Raw genomic sequence first — 26018 nt, 5'->3', positions numbered from 1 at the left:
AAAATTTTTGTTTCTATAATGTACTACCATTGAGTTAATACAGTGAAAATAAGATTAGTGAGAAAATTCCCAGCAACATGACTATGCATATTTTAAACATATTCCCGTTCTGAATGGAATATCTAACACATGCTGGAAAGCTCTTTACCAAGCAAGATGAATTTCTTACCTCTTCCTACTGCATGTACAACGGAAGGGCCAAATCCTCGGATCTGGAATCCAAGCCCATCAGCTGAATCTGGGATTTTCACAGTCCTAGTATCAACCAGAAAATAAGGTAAGACGAATTTTAAATGCCACTATTGGTTAAAATAGCAGTCATCTACACCTTTATTCATTCTTTCAATAAATACATGTGGAGGGTCCACCACATGAAAGACATTGGCTAGAAGCCCCAGGAGATAAACGTGGTCCCTACCAACATAAAAGCACATGGCAGGGACACAATACTTAATTTCTAAATTGAACACAATCATTACATAGCATATCCTGAAAAGGGGCCAGAGTCTGGGGGCAGACAAACCTCAATCAGGCACTGAATAGTCAGACTCCTGAACTTCTCTGACACAAAGCTTTACAGAAACTGTTCACAGAAAGATACTGCTATTAAAACTTACTTTGCAGGTTATCAGTGAGGATTAAGAGAGACACTGTTGATAAACTGCCCTGCACGGTGCCATGACCTAGTTAGGTACTTAATACAATGGAAGCTTCTCTCATTATTTACAGTTACAAAGAAAGAAAGGAGTACCTTGTGAAATTTCTTGATGAATATTAATATAACAGAAACACAATGTTAATACGTTTCTACCTGTTGGGAACATCATCAAAGAACACTAACAAAGAACAAGTTATAAAGAACAGAGCTGTCAAACACTACATCAAAATAATTAAAGAATCTGATTAACTTTAGTTTTTATGCAGTGAAATTCTAAAAGAATAATACATCAAAAGGAAAACCTGAATTTTTCAAAAAAGGGAATATTTCTGATAAATCCACACAGAAAAAAAATATGAAGGGATGGAAAACGTGAGTCAGCTGTCATGCCAAACCAGTGAAGGATGTTCAAATTGTTACTAATAAATGAGATGCTCCACAGAAGGAAGCCAGAAATCAGATAGCAACAATGCAAAGCAATGAACACCAGATAAGATGTAACATCACAACAATAAAAATGAGTACAAAATAGACTGCAGTAGAGGGCAAAACCAAAGAACACAATGCAATAAATTTGGATGGATAGTACTTGATGTCAAAGAAACAACATTTTTCCAAAAGATGAATTAATTATGAAATAAATGTTCACAGCTCTTCAAGGGCAGGCTGGACAAAGTCTGACGTTAGATACAGCTGGTAGAAGTAGTATAAGCAACACTCTGTGCCTAGAAAACTTTAAAAAGCCATAGATTCCATTTAGGCAATGATAGCAAAGGTTGCATCTGCAACCTCACATATAACCTAGGCAGGCATTTAGTGATAAAAATACAAACTGTCTGTTCTAGGAAACTTTGAAGTATTATTATAAATCAATTTATATAGTATGAAATAACCTGCATGTATGTGGAATGGAGGTCAGAGAATTAATATGCCCTTTTTCTCTAATTAAAGACTCTTTGGTGTACAACACTATATCCATTTCCTTTGAATCGCACACAGTTAATAGTGTCTGTCAATGATACACAGTGAATTTGCATAATACTGAAAATGAAAGATAACAAGAAGAAAAAAAAAGATCATAAATACATTTTCTGGTGAGCATGAAACAAAAATGGCCTACATATTATGAATAAAAGTTCATTTGTACTGAAGTAACTTGGGAGTTTTCAGGCATGATGAATTACTCTTGCTTTCAAATTAATGTAATTTACAAGGGCCCCTCAACCCTTTCTGAGTAGGGTTTTCTGTCCTTCTGATATTGCTGTGTAAGGCTGACTATCTTCCAGAAGATCATTATGTTTTTGTTAACAAAAAATGTACAAAAAAAAAAAAAACATAAGATCCACTTTTAGGGGAAATGGTGGAATTCCACAAATAAAATGATCTTGTGAGAAAATGTTTTCCTGGTAGGAATATTATATTGCCTATTAAAAAGAAGAATTAAATTTATACAAGGGAAATGTTCTATTTCCTGTAGAAAATAAGTTGGCTAAATCATCTGCTATATAGGCTTCTGAAAACTTCCTTGATATTATCAAGTATAAAATACGGTTTAAATCAAAAGAAAGCTCTGTTGTATTTACTTCTCATATTTTTCCCTTTTCTCTTCCAAACAGGATGCTACTTAAATTTTTCAAAAGCTATTTTAAGAAAATCTAAGAGGGCCACACAAAAACTTCCATGCAGCTCTTCCTGAGGTCTCTTGCCCTCCAGATCTGAAGTGAAGATGACCTCCCAGGGTAGCCTTGGGAGCCAAAGTCAGGAGAAGGGAACTATGATGTAAGACAAAAGGAACTGATTGGAAAGAGCAAAGATCTTCCCACCTCTATCCAAATCCCCTCCATTTGTACTTTAAGAGTGTGAGAAATAAATACCTGCTGTGCTGAACCCTTGTGTGCATTCTGTTTGTAGCCCACAGTAGCTAATTCAGTTCATGGATTTCCTAAGAAAAGTGTGACGTGTTCTCTTTTATCAGAAAATTCACACAAGACACAAACATGTGTTATCACCCTTCACTCTCACATCAATTTAAGAAATTGGGAAGAAACCAAAAACAATCAGGAATACCTTATCAAGCAGGGATATCACAATGAACACTAAGAATAAAGTAAATCTTTATAATTATCTTTAATATGTCACAACTTTCCAAAAACACTTGTAGTGATGGGGTAACTACCAATTTACATAATTTGGATGTTAATTTTCAAATAGAAATGTTAAATTTAGTATTGATAATATTTTCAAAACATTTAATTCCATTAATAATAGATAAAGCCGCACTGTGGGTCTGTGCACATTGGACTAGAGTGGAGAGTGTCTTTGATTGTTATAACTGGTTGTTGGGAGCTTCTACTGGTATTTAGTGGGTAAAGAATGGAATGCAGGTAAACTCCTACAGTGCACACAGCATGTCCTCAAGGATGTTGTTAATGCAGATGAGTATTTTACTTCACCAAAAATTTTCCTGGATGGGAATCAGCATAATTGTGCAAAGAATACATACACATCATGCAATAAAAATTGTGATTTCTCACATTAAATGTCACTCTGGCCTATTTACACTGGTTAAATATATTTTCTAAAATACCGTACTACAACCTTTTTTCCTATTCTCTTAGTAAATTTGCATGACCATTCCAAACTTTCTCTGAAAGACAAATGTATGCATGTGTATGTGTATGTGTGTGTTTATTAATGAGGAATTTATAATACTCAATGGAATAAAGACTCAAAGGTTATACATTTCAAAAAAAAGAAAAGAAAAAATGAATATACCATCTTCAAAAAAGTTTTTAAATACAATACAAAATAGGTCCTTTTTATCGTTAAATATGAAATTTATTTTTTGAGAATGAAATCCTAGTATTTCCAGGCCTTGCCTTTTAGGAATGGTCCTTTCAACTTGAATTTTCTAGACTTAAATGTGACATAAACCAAAATATGTTCTTGATATAATAATCAATGGAACAAATGAAATGAGAAAATGGGTAAAAGTACCATGTATGGTATCACAAGAGTACTCACTCTGTGTTAAACCTCTCACTAAGTTCTCCATGTGCCTAGAATTACGTAGTGTCTTGGTAGCTCTGCGCACAAGCATGGCTCTGCACATCTTATGAACACATATGCTGAAGTGAACATCGAAGTGAAGTAAAGTGCCACATTTAGCTGGTAAACAGAGAGAGAGGGTTGCACCTCAGGTTTCAAATACCATGCAGCAAACACTGAGGGACAGGTAAGAGCCCCCTGACCCAGATCTGCTCTCCTAGCACTAATTCAAGGATGAGGATTTGCCTCTGTCTGTTTAGTTTGAAGACAGTGGCCTCACACCCATATATTAGCAGTTAGAAGGGTGTTCTCACACCATATGTCAGTGCACCAGTCAATAGTTATGGGGTTAAACCAGAGAGAAAAAGGCAAAGCCTTAATGCTTACTGATGATTGTTTCTGGAATTCCTACTCTTTTATCCCTTTCTTATTGTATTCCAGTCTGCCTCTCCCTGTTAAAGTTCCTCAAAGTATCAGGAAATAGGCAAGTGGAAGAGCCTCATCCCAGGCAGAGCTAGATTAAGGGAGAGGAAGATCATAGTTAGGTTTAGAAGACACTGTTGTGGTTCTTTGCTGCCCCCTAGCCCAGTCTGCCTAAATTACTAACTTTAATTAATGGTCACACTCTATTAGACCACCTGATTAGTTACTGGTGGAGCTAAAGCATCCATCCACTTTAATGATTTCACACTGCCATAAACAGACTTACTAGGGGGAATCTGGACCATTAGACTGCTCTTTGACTCAGGTAAGTTACCTCCAGCTGTTCGTGATTATATATAAATATGCAATATTTTTTACATATAACAATACATTTTAAGACAAGGAAGAATACTATATTTACCTAAATTTTTGTAAGCAGTTAAAAAAAATCTTGGTTTTGAAGTGATAAGTATCATTTATCTGGAAATCAATGAAGTCGCTTATTGATAAATGATATAAGTAATATCTGAACGGTAATTGTGGCATCATCATGATACATGAAGACAATGCATTAAGTACTTTATACATATAATCTCAATCAGTTAAACAAGCAGGGCAAATCTGACTAGGTAATACTAGTACACTGATGAAAATGATTTTCAGAAGAAAAGTCACTCAATTGCAAGTTTACCTACAATATGTCTTCAAAAAACAGAACACACAGCAGTATATAAAGCATGGCGCCACACTGTATGTATAAGGTGGTAGATATATGCGTTAACATTTAGAAAATACGCTACACCCTAAATTTCAAAAAAATGGCAATTTATAGGTGATAAGACTGTAAGAAAAAGATTTCCCCTCAGAAAAATCTGTACTTTCTTACTTTTCTACAATAAACATGAATATTTTTCTAATCATAGGTAGAAAGATGATAGGTCTTTTTACAGATATATTTTTTTAATTAATGAGCATATTACCAAACATATACAAGTCTTGAGTGTCTCTCAGGCTAGATATGCTCTTATGAGCACTAAATTAAAAATGGAGTCTTGGGCTAGGGATATAGCTCAGTTGGTAGAGTGCTTGCACAAGGCCCTGGGTTTAATCCCTAGTACATACCAAAAAAGAAAAAAAAAAAGGTGCCTAATTACCTCAGAGCATCAGAAAGTCTGATAGTTTTGTAACAGTGGTCCTCTTTATGCTTTGAATATAGGTGTTGGTGCCCTTCCACTGCACTTATTTTTAAAATGAATATGTTTCTTTCTCTTCTTCTCCGCCTACTTCTCCCTAATCTCTCCCTGTGGCTAATCTCAGGGAAAACAGCATTACCTTTCTTCCCCATGCTCCACAGAGTTATCTGTCCTTGAGTACACACCCACCATAGGAATGAAGTAATCCAGACTTTGGGGATGGTACCAGAATATCTCAGAAATGACTACCTCCCAAATTAACATGTGAATTAAAACTCTAACTCAGAACACGTGAAATGTAGCCTTTGAGTCACCTCTTTAAAGGCCCCCAGTTCCTGCTGATGGGCAGAATCACAGCCTCTGGAACAGGAGTCCACTGTGTTTCTCTTTTGCTGGCAAAGCAATAAACTTCTTTCCCCCCCCCCCCCCCCCCGTGGTTTCCAATAAACCACGTCCTCATTATTGGATTGGCGGCCTCACAAGGACTGAGCTTTCAGCAACAAATTGGCACCCCAGGTGGGACCCAAGAGCAGCCCCCCACTCCAGCTTTCTTGGGCAGGCCTGGCTCTCCAAGGAACCCCACTTCCAAGCTGAGGATGTAAGGCAAACTTTCTGAGAGCTGACTGCTATGAAGTTAGGAGACAGGTGAGTGGGTGTACCTCTGGTCGAACCAGAAGAGGTATTCCTGTGAGTAAAGGAAGGGACTGAGGGACTGTCCCCAGCAGCTACTGAAGCACTTTTTGCTTCAGGGAACCCCTGCCTTCCTTCCCTCAACTCTATGGATTGCTCCATCTTGGTCTAGTTGAGAAAAAAGGATGCAGTAAAGGTGCCATACCTTGACTGTTCGGTAAGTTCCATCCCCTTTACCCGCACCGAAACCCTTGGTTCTACATAGTTGGTTTCCCTTTGTGAAACCATCTTGTCCCTCTTCGTGGGGACATCTGTAGTACCACTGGTATAAAAGTCAGAGCGGGAGTTGGGAACTTGAAGGATTTTCCTGTCTGGTCTGTTTTAAAGGATCCCCTCTGATCAGCCATGGTTCGGGAATCCCCTCTGGTTGTCTGTCTGTGTTTCTGTTTTGTTTCTATTAGTTACTGTCCCTTTTAAGACATGGCCAATACCGCATTGATTGTACAGGTAGTCTCTTGGGAAAGATCTAGGCTGGCCAATTTAAAGGTTCCTATTTGTTGGACTTGGTTTGGGGGCTCCTCTCTGTTGTCTCTCTCTGTTTGTTTTTTTGTACAATCTTGCAATTGGAGCTGGTCTGTCAAAGATAAAGTAAGTTAAAGGTTTGTCCGAGATAATGTTTTATTGTAACGATCTGGCTTTTGAATAGCTTTCTGGATTATTGTACAATCTTGCAATTGGAGTTGGTCTGTCAAAGGTAAAGTTAAGTGGAAGAAATTTGTAGATGCAGGTCTGTGTTTTAAAGGTTCCCCTGGTTTTGGGATCCTCTCTTATCTATTTTTTGGGTTTTGTGTGTTTGTTTGTTTTGTCTGTTACTGGCCCTCTAAGAAAGACATGGGGCACACTGCATTGATCTTAGTGGGGTTTCTAGTGCACAGAGATCATGGCTGCATAGGCTACCTATAAGGATAAGCCTGACTATGAGAAAGAAAGTTTACTGTAACACAATCTGACCTTTATATGGTTTTTTTGGATTATTATACAATTCTGAAGTTAATGTTAGTCTATCGGGGGTGAAGCCTATGAAAGAGATTCTGTACGCACAGGCATTTATGCAGTTCCATGATAAGGGGTCTGAACAGTCAGGAACTCATTCAAGGTGCCAAAATGCATTGCCTCTGGGTTACAAGGAGAGCAAGCAGCTCACCAGCCCTAAAATGGGAGGAAAGCTGCCTGGGCTGTAGAAAAAATGGCCAAAGAGAACCTGGCCTCTGCCCTTCCTCCCAGCCCCTTCCGTCTCTGTTGAGTGGGAGCTAGCTGATGGCCACAAATGATGTGGTTTCAGCACCATTAGTATGTGACCTGGAGACAGGAACAGTCTCCCCTTTAGGATCTGACAGGATGCCCCATTTGGCCAGGAGATATCCATCACTGGCACAAAATGATTCAATGCCTTGGGAGGCTGGCAAAATAAATAACTGCACCCAGAAAAGAAAAAGACAGAAACTAAAGCCAACCTGTGTTTTTAGGCAGCCTCTGCAAAGGGATCTTCAAGGAAGCCTAAAGAAAAAATGGAAAGGGTCTCCCCCATTGCATATCAATATCTAGCATAAAGAAAAGGCCCCCAATCAGTGGGGATCTCACTTAAAGCTGATGGCATTGTTATACTGATTACTGGAACAGCCTCAAAAATATCCTGTCCTCCAACCCCTTGAATGTAACCTGGGAGAAAAAAAGATTAAGGCACAGGTTTTGTATATGCTAGATTTTCCAACCCTCTTCAAGATTAAATCTGTTGTGTAAAGTAAATGTACAGATAAAATTCACAAGGACTATTTCAGAATATGAATTTAAGAGAAAGATCCAAAAATAGAAGTTATAGGTATGGAAATATATTTTAGTACAGAAAATTAGAAGGTAAAAGAAATGTTTCTGGATGATAAAGTATTTTTTTCTGGTAAAGTAATATTCTTGGGCTAAAGTCAAAGATAAAAGAGGGCAAAACTAAGGATGCAAAGTTGTGAAGGTCTAAGGAAGTTGCAGAAAATCTATGGAAGGTAAATCTCAAAAAATTTGTGTTTGTGATTAAATTGGTTATGATTAGCTCAGTCGAAGTTAATGTTCTGATATGAGGCAACGTCTAAAACACTGATCTGCTCTTATCTATCAAGATAATTTTCTTGTACTTGTTGGGTTTTCTTACTTGGGGAAACTAAGTCTTAAAGGAATTGGGGTTTGTACCTATTTGAAAGTCATAACTGATTACTTTGAAACCGGTTAAACAAACAACAGTTACTAAGGTTATAACAATATAGTAACACCCTAACATATGTCTCAGCCTTGTCTAGTATTATATAAAAATTTATATAAGTTTACTGGTAAGATAACCAATAAGTGCTCTCTTTTTATACATTGTATCTGACATGGAAGAGCCACGCTGTCATTTGAAGACCTGTCTTGTATCTTTTTGTTTTGACTAAGTCTATTTCTGATCATTAACAGTTTCCTGAATGTATAAGAGATTTAGGGGTCTCCTTTGATTTTTTGTTAACCTATGCAGACCTGTGATTACTGTTGCCATATACAATACTCCTCAAATTATTCCATAAAATAGAAAAGGAGGGAACCCTTCCAAACTCATTCTATGAGGCTAATATCACCCTGATACCAAAACCAGATAAAGACACATCAAGGAAAGAAAACTTCAGACCAATATCCCTGATGAACAGAGACACAAAAAAACTCTCAATAAAATTCTGGCAAATTGCATGCAAAAACATATTAAAAAGATAGTGTACCATGAACAACTGGGGTACATCCTGGGGATGCAAAGTTGGTTCAACATACGGGAATCAATAAATGTTATTCATCACATCAATAGACTTAAATACAAGAATCATAGGATCATCTCAAAAGATGCAGAAAAAGCATTTGACAAAATACAGCACCTCTTCAAGTTCAAAACACTAGAAAAACTAGGGATAACAGGAACACACCTCAATATTGTAAAAGCTCTCTATGCTAAGCCCAAGGCCAACATCATTCTAAACGGAGAAAAATTGAAAGCATTCCCCCTAAAAACTGGGACAAGACAGGGATGCCCTCTTTTACCACTTCTATTCAAAACAGATTGCCAGAGCAATCAGACAGATGAAAGAAATTAAAGGGATACAAATAGAAGAACTCAAATTCACTATTTGCCAACTACATGATTCTATATTTAGAATATGCACTCTGGATCATAAATTGTACTTTAAAAGTTAAAGTCAGTTAAAGTTACTTAAATGTAAAGCTTTGGAAAGCACTTTGCCAAGTTGGTGTTCTCCAAACTAAAATTATGTGTAGCAAAAGTGCCAAATTTATATTAAAAAAAAAAGTTGGTTGGTATTTATTCATGTCATTGGACGTTTTATAGGTGGATAAAGTAACCTGTTGTTAATAAGTTACATATACAATTTTGTCTTAACTCTTCACAATAAAATTAAAATTTAAATGCATTTTTGGAAAATAACAAAGACAGCCTAATCTGTTTAAAGGTGACATTGTAAAACATGGAAGTATTCTGCCACTTTTTTCCACAAAAAGAAGCTGAAAGCTCTCTTAGCCTTTCTTTGATTCATGTTTCAGATATAATGTTGTACTGTGCTATTTGAAAAGAGCCCCACCTTACCTGAGATAAGGCTCTGCCTCCATGTTAGAATGCTCGAAAATAAGCTAGACTTCAGCTCATTTAAAACTGTTTTCAAAAGATTGATTTCTGTTGTAAAGATGGCTGTGATCTCAGACAGGGGATATAATGTATAAGTAAAGGTTCAAGATTATGAAAGTCATTTTCTTGGTTCATAGCTATTACACAAACTGAATATGTTTTTGCTCTACTAATTTCATTTTGTATTTTCCTTGTAAACTTTGTAACTTCTAAAAAAAGCAACAACCTGGGTTAATTTGTGATAATAAGTCATTACCTACAGGATAAATAGCATATAATGCTGACTTCCAGTACTAATACTGACCCCAATTAAAAGAAAGGGATAACTGTAAAATTATAGATATTGAAGTTATAACCTATTACTCCCTCTTTAAGACTGTGAAACTGGCTTGCTGAGTGTTTAAAACCCAAAACTTGGAAAACAAAAGTCAAGGAAGTAAAAAGAAGCCAACATTTTGGCCCTTGCCCTCTAAGGTGGGCCAGGACCCAGAAAACAACAGGACCCCTCCTGGATCCTGCCACTCCAGCTTTCAGCAACAATTTCACATGCAGGTCTTAATTCTCATTCATAATTTTCTCACTCTCTTTTTTTTTTTTTTTTTTTTTTTTGTTCCTGGGGACTGAACTCTGGGGCACTTGACCACCGAGCCACATGCACTATAAGCAATGTAGGTGGCCATGGCCTACAGACCAGTATTTAGGATGCTGGTTAGGTTCTAAAATATGAGATGCTTAATTCTAAAAATCTGCTTAGTTAACTTCCTATTTCACTCATCTATGTGTAATTTATTAAATCCCACAAAAATCATACAACTTACTCCCTTGGCTTTGTGCTCACAAGAACTCTTAGAGGCTTTCTGCTGTTTAGGCATGATTTCAAGAAGCAATCCACTTCATTGAAAGGTCTCATAAAAACCAGGTCACCATTAATAGCAAAAATCTTTTTCCCAACTTCCATGCCAGCCATCTAAAAGAGAAATCACACACACACACACACACACACAAAAAAAAATTTATACAGTGACTTAATAAGAAATCTGTTTTCACAGAACTAGAATCTGAAAAATTCAGAGCTTACACACTTTGGCATTTTAAACACATCTGTAATATTTTATGCAAATTCACAGAATGGATAAAATAACACAGTTATCATTTTTGAGGGCCTAGTTTTGAATTTGATTACAAAGCTTCAGTGAAATTCTCATCCATTCCTCCTTGAATTGACATTATACTCCTCTTACTCCCTTTTTCTATTGTATAAAGAAGTCCTTTTAAAATTTCACCCTTTAAAACTATATTCAAACCCCAAGTTAATTTTTTTTTTTTTATACTAAGAGAGTTTCAATCCTTGCTGTGTGTGTATATCTACCGACATATCAATGACACTCAATGGGCATTACTGACATTACTGAGACCCTGGCAAAAGGACCTGAGTATCCACCCCACCTTCCCTTCCTGCTTTTCAGGGCAGCTATGGAAAATAGGGAGATATACCCCATGGGCAGCTTCTCTCAGGGCTTTTGGTCCTATAGGAAAAATGGGAGAAGGAGGGAATTTGAGAAGAAAGGAAATCTCTAGAATCTATAAAAGGGTCAAGACACCCTCACTCCCTCAGGCACCAGCTCTGGACTCCCTCCTCTGTGGACTCTGGACTGTCTTTCTCTCCATTCTGTCCTTTAAATAAAACTGAACAGGACCAGATACTGATTTTCAAGGCCAGTTTCATTAGCATCAGAGTCTCCAGCAGAGCAGAGGAGTGGGCAAGAGAGCTGCAGTAATCACAGAGGTGTCAACAGTGCAAGATTCTGAGAGGGGACAAGGAAGACAACACCCCTCCAAGCTAACCAGAAGCTTTTCTTATCCAACCTACTACCCATAAACTCCCTGCTGCTTTTGGTCTCCCACTTGCAGAAGCCAGAATTAGACCCGGCAGATTGGCAAGGGTCAGATCCTGAGAATGGAGGAATTGAAATGTTAATTCCTTCAGAGCCCCTCCTCCACCCTTATCAAGAACCTGCCCCTGCTCCAACCTGTTGCTAAGGTAACCAGTCCCAGGAATTGTCCTTCCCTACAGGGAGTTGTAAAAGTTGCTAATTAACTCACCCTAGGTCCCCTTCCTGCCGGAATCACTCTTCCCAGGCCCCTCCAGCCCACCTGTTTCCCACCTTTTGGCCATCCCACCCAGCATTTCCTGGACCTAGTCTTAGCAAGAAGGAGAGAGATAAGGGGGGAAGGGAGCAGGGTAACACAGGAAGCCTAGGACATATAAAAAAAGGCAAAACCCCTCACTTCCTGAGATACTAAGAAACCAGCTATGGCCCTCTTCTCCCTCCTGGGAGAAGTCTATGTTACCCCTTTCTAAATAAATCCTGCTTTATATGCTTGCCTCAGAGTGCTTCTCTAATATACATGTGAGGGAGCAGATAACCAGCAGTATCACTGGGAGAGGGCATTCATTTGTGTCACAGCAGATGAAGCTGGGCTGTCCAAAGCATCTGTTGAAAATGCCTGGAAAAACATCTCCTTGCGTGCAATTGTTGGCCGGGTCCATCAATGACATATAAGTTGACCAGAGTTACTCTGTTTGACATTAATGTGCTGCACCTAAAGCTTTATCTTGCATGAATTTGTGTTTTGGTAAAAGCAGAGACATTGAACATTAGCAGCTAGGAGGATGGCAGACAAGTTACCATCTATTTTAAATGCATTCAAAGTTAAAAGTTTGATTTCATTAATTCTCACTTTCTTTATTGAGATATATTCAGATGCTTGCTTGTTAAGTATCTTATGAGAAAGGCATCAAGGTGAGGATGCTTTCAATCTGATATACTTGGAACACAGCACTGGAAAGTAGCACCATGAGAGCACAGGATTCTGTCTGTTTCATTCATTGCTGTATTCCCAGAGCTGAGAACACTATCAAGCATATAACAGTTACTAAATAAATATTCCTGAATGAAGACATAAATTATTAGGGATTCCTCTGTTTAAAACCCTGGTGAAATGAGAGACTGTCAATCAGCATTAATTCAATGAGAAAATAAATCAAAGCATGTACTTTGAATGATGGAAGATATATTCATAGAAAAGATAAAGGGGGTAGGTAAATAGAAGATATAGCCCTTGATTGAAAAGAAGAGGCACATATAAATGGTACAGGCACTATGCTGTCTCCATAAGTGTCCAGTTGGAATTTGTGATTAGAGAGGCCCAGGGACCTAAGAGGAGCCAAGGTGTTTGGCCTCCCAAGAGGTCAAGAAGTTCAGAGGAATACCACCACCTCCCTGTCCCCAATATCTCTGAATACATAGATAGGAGTTCAGCAGCCACTAATCTCAAGGGTATTTGGTAGAACCTGAAAACAAGATCATGCAAAGACATTGTCTTTGCTAAGGATACTTATAAGGTTGATTTCAATTTGTTTGAAACTTTTATGTTTGTCTATCATGACAACAATTTTAAATAAAAATGCTAATGTACATTACCTCAGCATTAGACCCCTTTTCTACCAATTTTATTATTGGAACTTTATTTCTGTCTTCTAGCCCAAAGCCATAACTGCCATCATTAGATTTAATCTGAAATGCAAAATAATACCATTGTTGGTGAAAAATTAAAACAGAATGAAGGCATATGCATCACTACCAAATATATTTATGCAGTCTTCTGCTACTGTCTAATCAAGAAGGCTTAACATATTAACTAACTTACCAAGAGTGACTTGGCTATAACATTTTCCACAACTTTTAAATCATGTTTCATAAGTCGATGTTTCATATTTGATCCTTCCATTTCCTCATCCGCAAAGAAACGGAAAAGTAAGGGCTCATCTTTGAATTCACTTTTTTCCAGGACTACACAAACAGAAAGATTTAAATTGTTTCAATTAATTAAAAAATCAAATTTTCCACACCTGTAGACATTAGGTAAATAAAATATCTGCCCACAATCTCAACTTTATATTTCTAGGATAAATGACACAAATATCCCTCGGATTTTTTTTTTCTATTTCCTTCTATAATTTCAAATCAGTGTTTCCCCTAAATTACTGTTACCTAAAGGATTTTGGATTTTTAAAATAATTATTTTTCCAATGTTAGCTTCTTTTCTACTTGACCAAGTCTGTCATTGATCAGATTAAAATCCAAACTTAAGTAAAAGATTTTAATAAATCCTAACATGCACTGCAATGCAAACTTAGAAACCTGTGGTGTTCTCAACTCATAGTAAACATTTTATGCATGTTTTTAATATCTTGCACAATTATGGAAAATTCAAATAGGTGAAGGGTTGGCTTGCGTGTGTGAGCAAGTCCCATGTGTCACTTTTCTGCTAAGACTTCAAGCATAAACATACTTTCTGGGTGAAATGTGATCTTTGTTTCCACATAGTTCTTTTCTGTTTAAAAGCAATATTCAGCCAGGTGTGGTGGAGCACACAGCTCAGGAGGCTGAGACAGGAGGATCACCATTCTCAGCAAAAGTGAGGCTCTAAGCAACTCAGTGAGACCCTGTCTCTAAATAAAATACAAAATAGGGCTGGGGATGTAAAAGGAAAGCAAGGAACTAGGAGACAGGTGATCGAGAAATAAAAGATGGAGAGTAGACAGAGATACACAGGATGTTTATTTGTCAGAGTTGACAAATAAAGGCACATCTCTCCATAGGTGGAGAGAGGAAAAACAGGCTTGGGGTTCAGGACTTTTATGGGGCATTCAGGGATTACAGCCGGGCGGGTCCCAATGTGGCCCTTAAGGGTGAGGTTGGTGTCAGGGAGTGGTGAGCCTTTGTCAGAAAGACCCTTGGGAGGGAAAGTGAAATTTTTCTTAAATTGGTGGCTGTCATTTAAGATGGCTATCCAGATGCTATGCAAGGATCTTACAGATGTGGCTCAGTGGTTGAGCCCCCTGAATTCAATCCCCGGTACCACCCCAAAATTGCAATGTTCTCCAATAATCTCATTTCTGTCAAGGTCAGTTTTCTCCCTTCTATCTGACCATTAAGGTTTTCCCCCAAAGCCCCTAAGATCCTTGGCATGGACTGATGACATAAGGTTTATGTTTTGTTAGCCTTGTTTAAACAAAGTCTAAATACTAAAGAATTTGTACAGAATGAGATCCTGACATCTGTCAAAATGCTTTACATGAGAAATCTTCTGTATTTCTCTCTCTTTTATCCTTTGTACCTTGAAGTGTACTTCTTGGGCCAAGTTGATTCATAGAACTAGGAGCTAAAGGGAAGACAGTGGAAAGAATTATGTTTTGTGATGGATCAGTCCAGGTCTGGAACTGATTCTGGGTGTGACAATGAGAAAATTACTTAAACATTCCACATTTCAGTTTTCTCAGTCTGCAAAATGAGGGTAATAAAATCTTCACCATGTTGTATTAAACTAAAAGGAGGCGATCTACATAAATAACTTGGCAACTTGGTAAGCAATCCAAAAAGACTGCTACTTCATTTTATTATTTTTACAGAGTTGATTAGATAGGGAGACTGTATTGATCTTTGAATGAAAGACTCACTGGCAACGTATCAACTATGACATAAAAGCAACACAAGCCAGGGTGAACAACAGAAATAATAACATTTTTAGATTAAATCTTGCCTAAATGAGCTAAGCAGAGTTGCAAAGCTCACATGAGGCTTCTGCTATAGCTGTTTTCATTCACCAAATAACCCATCAAAAGGAATAGGGGAAAGCATCAATATAGCCAGGCACAAGGCAAACTAGTTTCCCTTGTCAGTTATGGCTACTCTGTTGTAATACAATATTTTACAATAAATGTTTAGATGAATTTACTGCTTCCTGATGCTTTATGTAAAATGAAGAATGAATCAAAACTTTGAGCATTTTCAACTTGATATTCTAGTTTAATTCCCTAAAATCTTATAATTTCTTCTATTAAATGGTTTGTTCTTCAGGGAATAGTGTTTCTCTTGAACAACCCACACAGTGATCTGTCTACACAGAGAAGAGACAGAAATCCCCAACTAACACGTGATAACCAAGGATGCTCTCAGAACTGCTAGGACTTTGGCTATATTTCCTTCATAAAGGTGTAACAACCTTCTGTAAATAACTGGCAAATGAATACAAGTGCTATGGCTATGAAACATAGTTAGAAGCACAATACATTAATAATTGAAAGAAAAATGTTTTGAGTCCACAGATTCTAGAACCTAGTGTGAATAGAGAGAATAAAATCCAATTTTGTTTTGATAAATCCATGAACTTTATTTAAAAACTCTTGTTTGATGACTTTCAGCAAATCATCAAGTCATCAAACAAGAAAAAAATCAATCATTAATGGCCAAAAAGAAACATTTTCCCCAGAGATCTATAATTTAATTCCCTAAAGTGATTTTGAAAATATTCCCCTCCCCAAAAAAATAACAGTAAATATGCAGCCATATGTCATTTAATTATTCTACTTTCCAGTATAATGTTTAAAAATATGAGTCTAATCTGAAACCAATTCAAAGAGGTACATGAGCAAACCAAAACTTCTAGCTCAAGCCATTGCTCTTCTGGAATTAGCATTGTCTAGAAAAATAAAAGTCATAGCAACTGGTAGATAACAGAAATTTGACACAGGAATGGCACCAGCAATGAAATGGATTGCAGATGCGGTGACTCAGCATGGACCCAGGGCAACACCCACACAGCCTTGCTGGTTCCTGTGGACGTCACTAGAGTACTGAGATACTCCCAATGTCCTAAGAAGAACCAAAACAATGAAATACATCTGTAAGCTTCCAAGACAAATATCCCTACCATGGTGCATAAATCCATTGTCACAGAGTCCAATGCCAAATATCATTGCCTCTTCTCTGGTACGGCAATCCCCCTGTTAACCAAAAAGTGCTGTGTAAGTTGGAATCAACACTAGCTGTCCTGTGTCTATCACACTTGACACCCTTAGCACTATATTCAGATAAAGTCATTCATATATTGCTGCATGCATTGTTTACTAAGACAGAATGCATCCAACAGTTATTATATACATCCATCATTACATAAGACAGAATGCATCCAACACTCATTTAATACAAAAAACAGTTTCTTTTGACAATAAATAAAAATATTTATCATTCTCTGGGTAAAATTTTTATTAAATATGGAAATATATAAGTATATAATATTTGTTGCCTCTACACATAATCCCTGTTATTTCTTAGATACTATATCATGGTTAAGGAACAGGAAAATAGCTATAAAATGATGACACTCTAAATATAGGTAGGTAAAAACCATTTTGCATGATCTTGGCCAATCACTCTTCTCTTCTACCAAATGCCCTTGCTTTTGAGGCACTCTTAACACAGCCTATTAATCTCTGGTGACTTGTAAGACCTCAAAGTGTTTAGACAAGCCAGCAAATGCAAGATTTTCTTTCATTATCTAGCCAAAAGAAATAATCACATCAAGCAACTAAACCCAACAAAACAGCCCAAACAATGTCTTAATATGGTTTTGATTTGGAAAACACGATTCTACTGATAAAGATCCATGTACCTCTATGAACACATATCTTTGTAGATATATCTCATATTTATGTTTTACAGTTTAAGAAACTTTTTCTCACATATTGTCTCATTCTTTTTGCCCCAGCCTATTCTTTAGAACTTAGATCCTCAACCAAATCTATTCTCTCTTCTTTATCGATTCTCTTTAATTTCTATTGTCAACACCCTAATCTGACATTTGATTTTTCCTTGTACAAAGTATCAACTTTTTTCTGGATATTAACATATGCTATTATAGAAGAACTCAACTTTTCTACACAGGAATTTCATGTTCCAAAATTTTACATTTATATCAAAAATTTTATTATGCTTTCAAGACTTTCCATATCCTAGTTTTACTGTCCCTCTCCAGATTCACATTACAAAGTTTAATACCCACAGCTCTCACGCTAGTCAGCTCAGCCCCCCTGAGTGGCCTGAATTATCTGTCATTTTCATCCTTGTGTTCACTCAGGTAATGGTTCATACTTGCAATGCCCTTTCCTTTACCCTCCATTCATTTAAATTCTACCCATCATGTATGAAGAACCCAGGGTAAGTTTCACCTCATGCTGTGACAACTGCAACCCTGTTAACCTCCCAAAGCATTTGTAATCTCTAATTTTGGACTATGCATCAGACCTCCTTCAAAAATCTAGCTCCTTGATAATTATAATGCATTCAATTCAAAAGATATTTTTCTGCATATTATGCCAAGTGCTAGAGATCAAATGTTAAAATATTCAAACAAAAAATATTTCCTTGCCTTCTGGTCATTTGAATCTACTAAAGAATTTGGTCACTTAGAATGTGGCACATAGTAAGTACTATTATTCAGTTATAATTAATATTCCTTATCAGGCAGATATACCCAGAGAACTAAGATACAGAAGAAACCCCTGAGCCCATGTCAGAGAACCCAGCAAGGATTTCTGGGGGAGACAATGCTGGAATAATTAGCCCAGTTTCCAATAGCACTTAAGGCAGAAACCATGGCAGCTTCCAGTTTTGTTGGTTTATTGTATTTTAATCATGAAAGCACTTGTTTAAATGTTAAGTTTACAGTAAGAGCTTGTTTAATACTCACTGACATTTGATTGTTTTATTTGATAAATTATTCAAATGTTACACAGGCCAGACAAATATTATATGGAACAGTGTAAAAAATATGATCTGAAATGTCTTGGCTTCCCTATGCCTTTTAAAAATCCTACTGGTGTCACATAGATGTATGAGCATTAAAGAAAGGCACAACAAAAATCTGCCTGAGTTTGATGAAACAAGGCATTATTTAATCATAAAATAGGAGTGATGCATAGAGATAACACAACTTGCACCAAATGAAATAATGTGTTATAAGTACACCAATGCCTTTGTCCAGTAAGGTGCTGACTTCATGGAATACGATGCTTTACTATATTCTATTATACTAGAAGCAGCATAGCAGCAAGCAAGAAGAGAATTAGACAAAAACAATAGTCAGTCATCCAAAATGATATCACCCAGGATATTGAAGAAAATTACAAGATCTAGACTACATTCCATACAACACATATACAACCTTACTGAAATCAGCTGTTCATTCTGTTCTGCAGAGCTGTCCAAATCAATCCAGTCAATACTGGTCAATACTGGAAATGAAGTCTTACCATTTGAGAATCTTAGTAGAAAGAGCCCTTTATTTTATTAAAATCTCTTCTTCATGTAAGTTTTAAAAGTTTAACTTGTTCTCTTTTCATTCCATTAGTGTGCATTTCTCTTCCAAGATAGCCCATAGTATTTTAGTTGGAAGTTAATCAGTGAGTTAAGTATGTCTTATCCTTGAACTTGGATAAGTTTTACAATATCAGAATCATAAAGCTTCAATGATAGTTCAAAGATGCTAGGTACAGCTATCCCAGTATATAGTAATCAGTTATAAAAACTATAATCCAGAGAGCTGGAATGACTTGCTCAAATTTGTACTAGTTATTAGCAGAGCATGCATCATTGAACAGGTTTTCTTAAGAGCCAAGTACAGTGCAATTTCTACAATTTCTAATATACACCACTACAGACACTGTCAAAACAGACCACTATGAAAAACTGAAGGAAAAATGTAAGTTTGACTTGGTCCAGTTTTCAAGTAACTTACTGTATTATTCTAATGCGTACCACTGGAAAGTAAAAGAGAAAAAAAAAGTTGATAGATGACTTCCTAAGTTAGAACTTTAAATATTTAATCAGTACCAGTTTTTGCTTCAAATGAATTTCCTTCAATTTTCTCATTTAAGCAACATATTCTACGCATTTGCATGAATTTGATAGTAGCATAATCTATGTAAAATTCTAACTCTATATACTGAATAAAGAATTGATTCTAGTGATGTGCAATGATCACAGTGTTATAAGAGGCAAAACCACTGGATACACAAATTAGGGTTTTATCAAAAATATTAACATTTAAATGTAAAAATTTGGGTGTCATTAAAAAAATAAGTGGTCTTAAAGAGTCTAAAAATAATATTAAACAGCTGGGGATATAGCTCAGCTGGTAGAGTGCTTGCTTTGCATGCTCAAAGCCCTGGGTCCAATCCCCAGCACAGAAAAAAATAAAATTAATATTAAACAATAAAAATCTCAAATTACATGTGCAGAGATGAAACGAATAGGGTTTAAATATTAATAATGAAACAAAAATAAAGACTTTATGATGAAATACCAAATGTTATCATCTACTTGTAACAAAGACAGAGACTTTCTTTAAAAACAATATTAAATTTGCTCATAAAATTGACTCAAATATCCAAGTGTAATAACAACATTTCAGATAAGCACTATCTTCCCTCCTAGATTAGAAGTTCAGTTAAAAGGGTATCAGTTCTTTTAGCGTTTTCTTTAATCAATGGAATATTTTCATTCACTTATTAGCTGACCTAGTATGAGAAAATATCTAAATAAGTATTATATTTAAATTTCTTTTATGATGTGCTAGATGCCTTAATTTGTTCTACACTTAGAAGCAAGTCATTTTCTCAACACAAGCTGTCAGCATCCAATCCCTGAGAAGCAGAGAAACAATAACAATAATAAAATCTGTACTTTGCTACTTAAAATATACACAGACATATTAAACTCACATTACCAAAGCACAATTGTTATCTAATAGAGAAAAAGGCATTGGGAAACTAGAATAGTTTGCAAGGACTAATAAAAAGATACTTTAAGACAAACTAGTAAAAAAAATTGTAGCAAGTATTTGATGATGCTCAAATTATGCTTAGTGTTTTTTGATCCATCTCAGCTGATACTTTTAAGATACGAACATCATACTTTTAAAAGACAAGACAACATAAAAGTTAAGTTTAAGGATTCTGAATTCAGAATATCTATGTTCAAATTCTAATTTTGCTTCCTATTAGTGATATGACCATGGAAAAGATACTTCACTGTACCTCATCTGTAGGTATACATTAATTTTTTAACAAATACCTAAGTCACATGCTCAAAGTATAGAGCAATAGTAAATGAAACTCAGCAACTTGTGTATTTACCTGTGCAATTAACCAGTCTATCAATTTGTTGGCCATGACAACAGATTTGTAAGTCCTTAAATGGTAATCTTTATCTCTACAAAGGAAAAAGAAACCAAATACATTGAGTAAATAGTGAGTGAGTACAAGGAAATATTTTTCATTTGGTGTCTGTGTACAACACAAAAGTTTACCAATATAATGAGAATCAATTGCCCATATTATGCACAAATGTACATGTTTGCAAAGCATGTTCAATGCCTGAAAAAAATCCTTCATCATCTCATACAAGGGGAAGAGAGACCGATGATGACACTGAAGCAGAACATCTTCTTATATACACATAGGCCACTAATGTTATAATATCTAGTAATAATTTAGCTGGAAGTATAACACCTCATAAATAAAGAAAAAATAAAACAGAACTTCTTCCTTTAAGTCACAGTAGGTTCTACTAAAAATTTCCTTAAAATGTGGAGAAGAAAGCAACGCCCATTATTCCCACTGCTGTATTCTCCAAGAAGGAAGGGTTTGTATTACAAGACTGTCCACAGGGCTCTGTTGTCCTGAAAACCCTGCAGGCCTGCCCTGAAGTAGACACCCTGAGAACCTGTCACCTCTTCTGCCTGATCAGAGCACAGACATGGTGACACCAAAATTCCAGGACAAAATCAGCCCAATAGGCTCTCCACATCAGTTCAGTAGATTTCCCAGAACTGAGGGGAAAAAAAAATCACTCAAAGTTCAGTTAGATACCAACAAAGTCTCATGATCAGGCCCAAGGGCAGAAATCTATAATTCATTCATTTTGCAGGCCTGAATCAAAAGGGAATGAGGAAATCATGGTCCTTTCAAATCTAAAAAAAAAAAAAAAAAAAAAAATGCAAACTGCAAAAGCTTAAAGTGTCTACTAATTACTAGCTCTATTCACTATTTAGCCTCTGTCAGTAATTTACAATTAATATTTCCATCTTTTTACCCACTTGCATTAAAAAGCTCCCAGATACAGTTGAATTTATGAGATTTCAATATAAATAAACTAGGTCAGCCAGTAATCAACGGCAGCTTTTTCTTTTTTAATCTTTTAAATCCACTTCCAAATTTCTGATACCTCACCACCCATTTCATCTGGGTTTCCATAAACATCAATAAGAAATAAAAGGGACAGTCTCTGTTATACAACACGTGTAGACTTATGGTTAATATGCCCATTTTTTCTCTGTGTAAGTTGAAGTCATACATATTAAAAGCATGAAGAACATACATTCCCTCTGTATTATGGGTTTTGATCCATTTAATTTTCCTTTGACAACTCATAAACAATTACCATTTCTAGCCAGAGAACAATTCTTTCTTATCAAGTCTTAGAGAATGTAGTCTTTTGGATAAGAAATCCCATATGGTTAAAATATATTTTCAGAATGTATTTTCACACATATAAGATCAACATGCACACAGGTGACATGGTGAATTAAACCATTCCTATTTTCTACTTACTGAGCAGAAAAAAAAATTAATTACCCAATTGCTATTAAGTACTTAGTATTAAGTTATTCAAAATATTTGAAGGGTATCCATAACAGGATCATGGAATAAAGTCAATAAATATTCATTCTTTTCATTTCTTTCTACTTTGTGAAGTCTATTTGTAAAAGTGCAAATAACACTTTCCAGAATAATGGATAAGATCCTGAGTTCTCCTGCAGGACCTGCATGCAGTGTGATTATGCAGTGTGAAAGGACACTCCACACACTTAAGACACAGCCTTCTGCAATCTCTCTTTCCTTCTCTCTCTTTTAGTCTCGAATTTCTTCGAATTGAAAATCAGAATGAAAAATAGAAACTCTGCACACATAAAACATTTGGATCCTGCAGCCAAGAATGAAAAGCTTCTTTATTCATTTCAGAAATGGAGCACGCATTTCTGTTCTGAAGATATGATTTAGCTATTAAACTCCAAATAACATCTAGCCACCCAAAATAAATTTAACGTTCTATCAGTTAATGTATATTACCAAGCTTCAACAATATTCCTCACTATGTAATCTATTAGTAATCTTAATATAAAACTCTAGATCTTTGGCGAAGGCAAAAACAAAACTAATCCTAATTCCTCCTAAAAAAGAAGTCATATCTCTTCAGTAACAAAAACATAAGAGAATAAAATTGAAAAGTCCTATTTGGTAACTTCAAAGAAATTTTAAATTTTCAAGTATAAAACTTAATTATTAAGACTATTAGAAGGAACTACCATAAGATAAACTATATATCTATAGCATATATATATATATATATATATATATATACACATATATATATAAAATTATTTATATATCATATATCATAATGATAAATTATACAATGTAATTAAAAGGGTTAAAATACAAGTAAACACAATGGTAAATATTCAGAGTTTATGGTATTTCCAAATTCTCCCCAGTTAACTATTATTTATTAATATTAACTGAGTGTGGATTATTCCATTTTCAAGTCTATAATTTACCATTTAATAAAAGCAAAATAACTTTGGAAGTCACAATTAAAAAAGTGAAAGACATGGTATAGAGTCGCAGAAAAATTGAGGGATACTTTAAGATAAATAATTACTTAAAATACTAAATAAAGTAAAATTTCCACTTTCAGAAGAAGACAAAATAACCCAAGTTCTAACATGCAATATAAATATTTCTATTTAAGATTCCTGGAACATAGAAACCAGACTCACCTTATCACTGGGGTAAACAGACTATGAAGACGACAATACAATCTTACGCCCTGTGAAAAATAAAGAAATATTAAAAGCAAGTGAGATGCCTCAAGGGACATGTCAATGCCCTATTGAAAGAACAAGCAAATTCACTGTCAATATCCTGCAATCATTACACCAATTTCAATCAGTGTACAACTCATCCCAATGTTATGATAAATCCAAAAATAATATTTTAAATCATTAATAATAGGATTCAATTGTGCTATGAATTTATCATATACATGATATGCTCTACAAAGGATTTTTGAAATTATTTTTCTTAAAGTATAAAATTTTTAAGACATAATTTAGATAGAAAGTAAATCTATATAGTAAATAAATCTGGAAGATGTGTTTACTATATGTCAATAAACATTGCGTCAAGTATAAAATTAAAACTGGTATTATATTTACTTTTATACCTATATTTCCTGAATTTATTCAAGTACAATTACTACATGTTGCTACATGTAAAACAGTTTTCAATAGTATGAAAACTATTCATGCTTCTGAATGAGGCAATAGCACTTTTTTTGAACGAGGTAAGAGAACAAAGATATGATCTAACAACAGAATTTTTAAATTACAAAAAGAAATAAAGAGGCTTGTTTGTGTATGTAATTTTAAATTTTTTATGATAGTAGAAATTTTTAAGTCTCTCAATAGTTTTTTGTCTTTCCCAAGCATGATAGATAACATGAATTCTGCTACTGAAGGGGTTGTGGCAAAGAGCATTCATTACCTTTGAAATCACATCCTGCATCTCATTTCTTGGATAAAATGTACCATCATCATACCGAAATCTATATAACATCTGCTCTGGCTTGAATTGATGTTTATCAGTAACTAAGAACATAAAGGAACAATACATTAAAATGGTGACAATCTAAAAGGTGGCAGAAAAAAAAATACATTCTCCAAACACCTATTCCCAAATAGAGAAACTTTGATAAAAGTTAATACACATGTATGTATAAATATATAGAGTATATTTATGTGAATATAGACAAACAAGCCTATGTTTTACATTTCTTCACAATAATACAAAATTGAACACAGAGTTACTTTCAAAGAGCAGATACTCATATTCAGAATTATGACTCAATTCTCAGTCTTGGACGTGAATTTTAGCATTTGTCTGTCTTATCACACTCTGATAAGGCCAAGACCACACATACGCCAATCTTGATCATTTATCTTGTATTCAGACCTCCAAAGTAGATTAAATAATTTCAATATGTTGCTGATTCAAAAATTTTAAGTTTTTATACTGAGAAATGCTTTTCTCACCAGTCACTTAAAATATTTTGTCTCAGTAGAAAATGAGCATGATCTTCCTTCATTACCATCCTCAGGATAAGATCGTCATATTCCTAAAATCTCCTATTCCCAGGATCTGATGGTTTCACTGGCAAATTCTAACAAATATCTAAAGAATTAATGCAAATTATTCTCAAACTCTTCCAAAACACTGACTAAAAGAGAATACTTCCAAACTCATTTAACAAGAACAGACAAGGACATTGTAAGCAAATCAAATTATAAGCCACATTCTCAATAAACATAAACACAAAATTCCTCAAACTCTATCAATTCAAATTCAACAGTACATCAAGAATCATATGCTACCAATGAACCATCCAAAGAGAACTTAAGAAAACAATTATATTTATAACAGTATCCAAAAAAATCAAACACAATACTTGGAAAGATGAAGGAGATGAAAAGATTTGTATACTGAAAACTAGAAAACATGGATGAAAGAAATTGAAGACACCAATAAGTGCAAAGACACACTGTATTCATTAATAGAAAAAATTATTTTTAATTCCACATTACCCAAAGAAACCTGTGGTTTAACTACAACCCCTATTTAAAACTCCAAGGGTATATTTCATGGACATTAAAAAAAAAAAAAAAATTCTACAGAATCACAAAAGACCCTGAGCAGCAAAAAAGAACAAAGCTGGATATATCACATTACCTGCCCTCAAAACAAACTACAAAGCTACAGTAATCAAAAAATATCAAAGCACTGACATAAAAAGAGACAAAAAAATCAATAGAATGAAATAAGATCTCAGAAAGAATCCTAAATATCTATAGTCAATTTATCTTCAAAAGAGTTACCAGGAACGCACAACAGGAAAAGACAGAGTAATGCTTTGAATTTGAGGTATCAGTCCATAGCTTCGGTGTTGATGCAGAAAATGTCTGGGGGTAAAATGACCTGACTATGAGAACTTAATCTGATCAGTTTGAATGGGCTGACTGGGAGTTAACTATAGGCAGGTAGGGCATGGCTGAAGGAGGTGGGTCACTGGGACCATGCCCTGGAGGAGTTCTTCTCCTCTGCCCCTTCCCTCTTTCTCGTGCTTTCTGATCTGGTCAGGAGGGAAGCAGTTTCCCTCCATCACACCCTTCTGCCGTGATGGGCTGTCTCTCCTTGGGCCCAGAGCAACAGAGCTGGCCAACAGCGGACTAAGAACGCTGAACCATGAACCCCCCAAAACTATTCCTCTCTAAGTTGTTCTGGTCAGGCAATTTTGGTCACAGCAGTGAAAAACTGACTGAAACAAAGTCTCTTTAA

The 26018-nt window shown here is 35.5% G+C and overlaps 1 protein-coding gene across 2 annotated transcripts in view; it reads right to left on the bottom strand.

The window, feature by feature from the left end:
- The window catches only part of Prex2 (phosphatidylinositol-3,4,5-trisphosphate dependent Rac exchange factor 2), a 277724-nt gene that overhangs the window by 128038 nt on the left and 123668 nt on the right, over positions 1-26018 (bottom strand). For both annotated transcript variants that reach the window (XM_077800682.1, XM_026407761.2), the window contains exons 12-19: positions 24171-24274; positions 23405-23454; positions 20700-20775; positions 16436-16508; positions 13370-13512; positions 13144-13236; positions 10477-10625; positions 170-255 (exon numbers count right to left, since the gene is read on the bottom strand). In XM_077800682.1, coding sequence (XP_077656808.1) covers positions 170-255; positions 10477-10625; positions 13144-13236; positions 13370-13512; positions 16436-16508; positions 20700-20775; positions 23405-23454; positions 24171-24274 — 774 coding nt within the window. The remainder of the gene's footprint in view (positions 1-169; positions 256-10476; positions 10626-13143; positions 13237-13369; positions 13513-16435; positions 16509-20699; positions 20776-23404; positions 23455-24170; positions 24275-26018) is intronic.

This window comes from Urocitellus parryii, chromosome 7 (genome assembly GCF_045843805.1).
Source record: "Urocitellus parryii isolate mUroPar1 chromosome 7, mUroPar1.hap1, whole genome shotgun sequence".
Lineage (NCBI taxonomy): Eukaryota > Metazoa > Chordata > Mammalia > Rodentia > Sciuridae > Urocitellus > Urocitellus parryii.
Note: the sequence above shows the minus strand (reverse complement) of the source record. Positions and strands in the feature narration are given on the sequence as shown.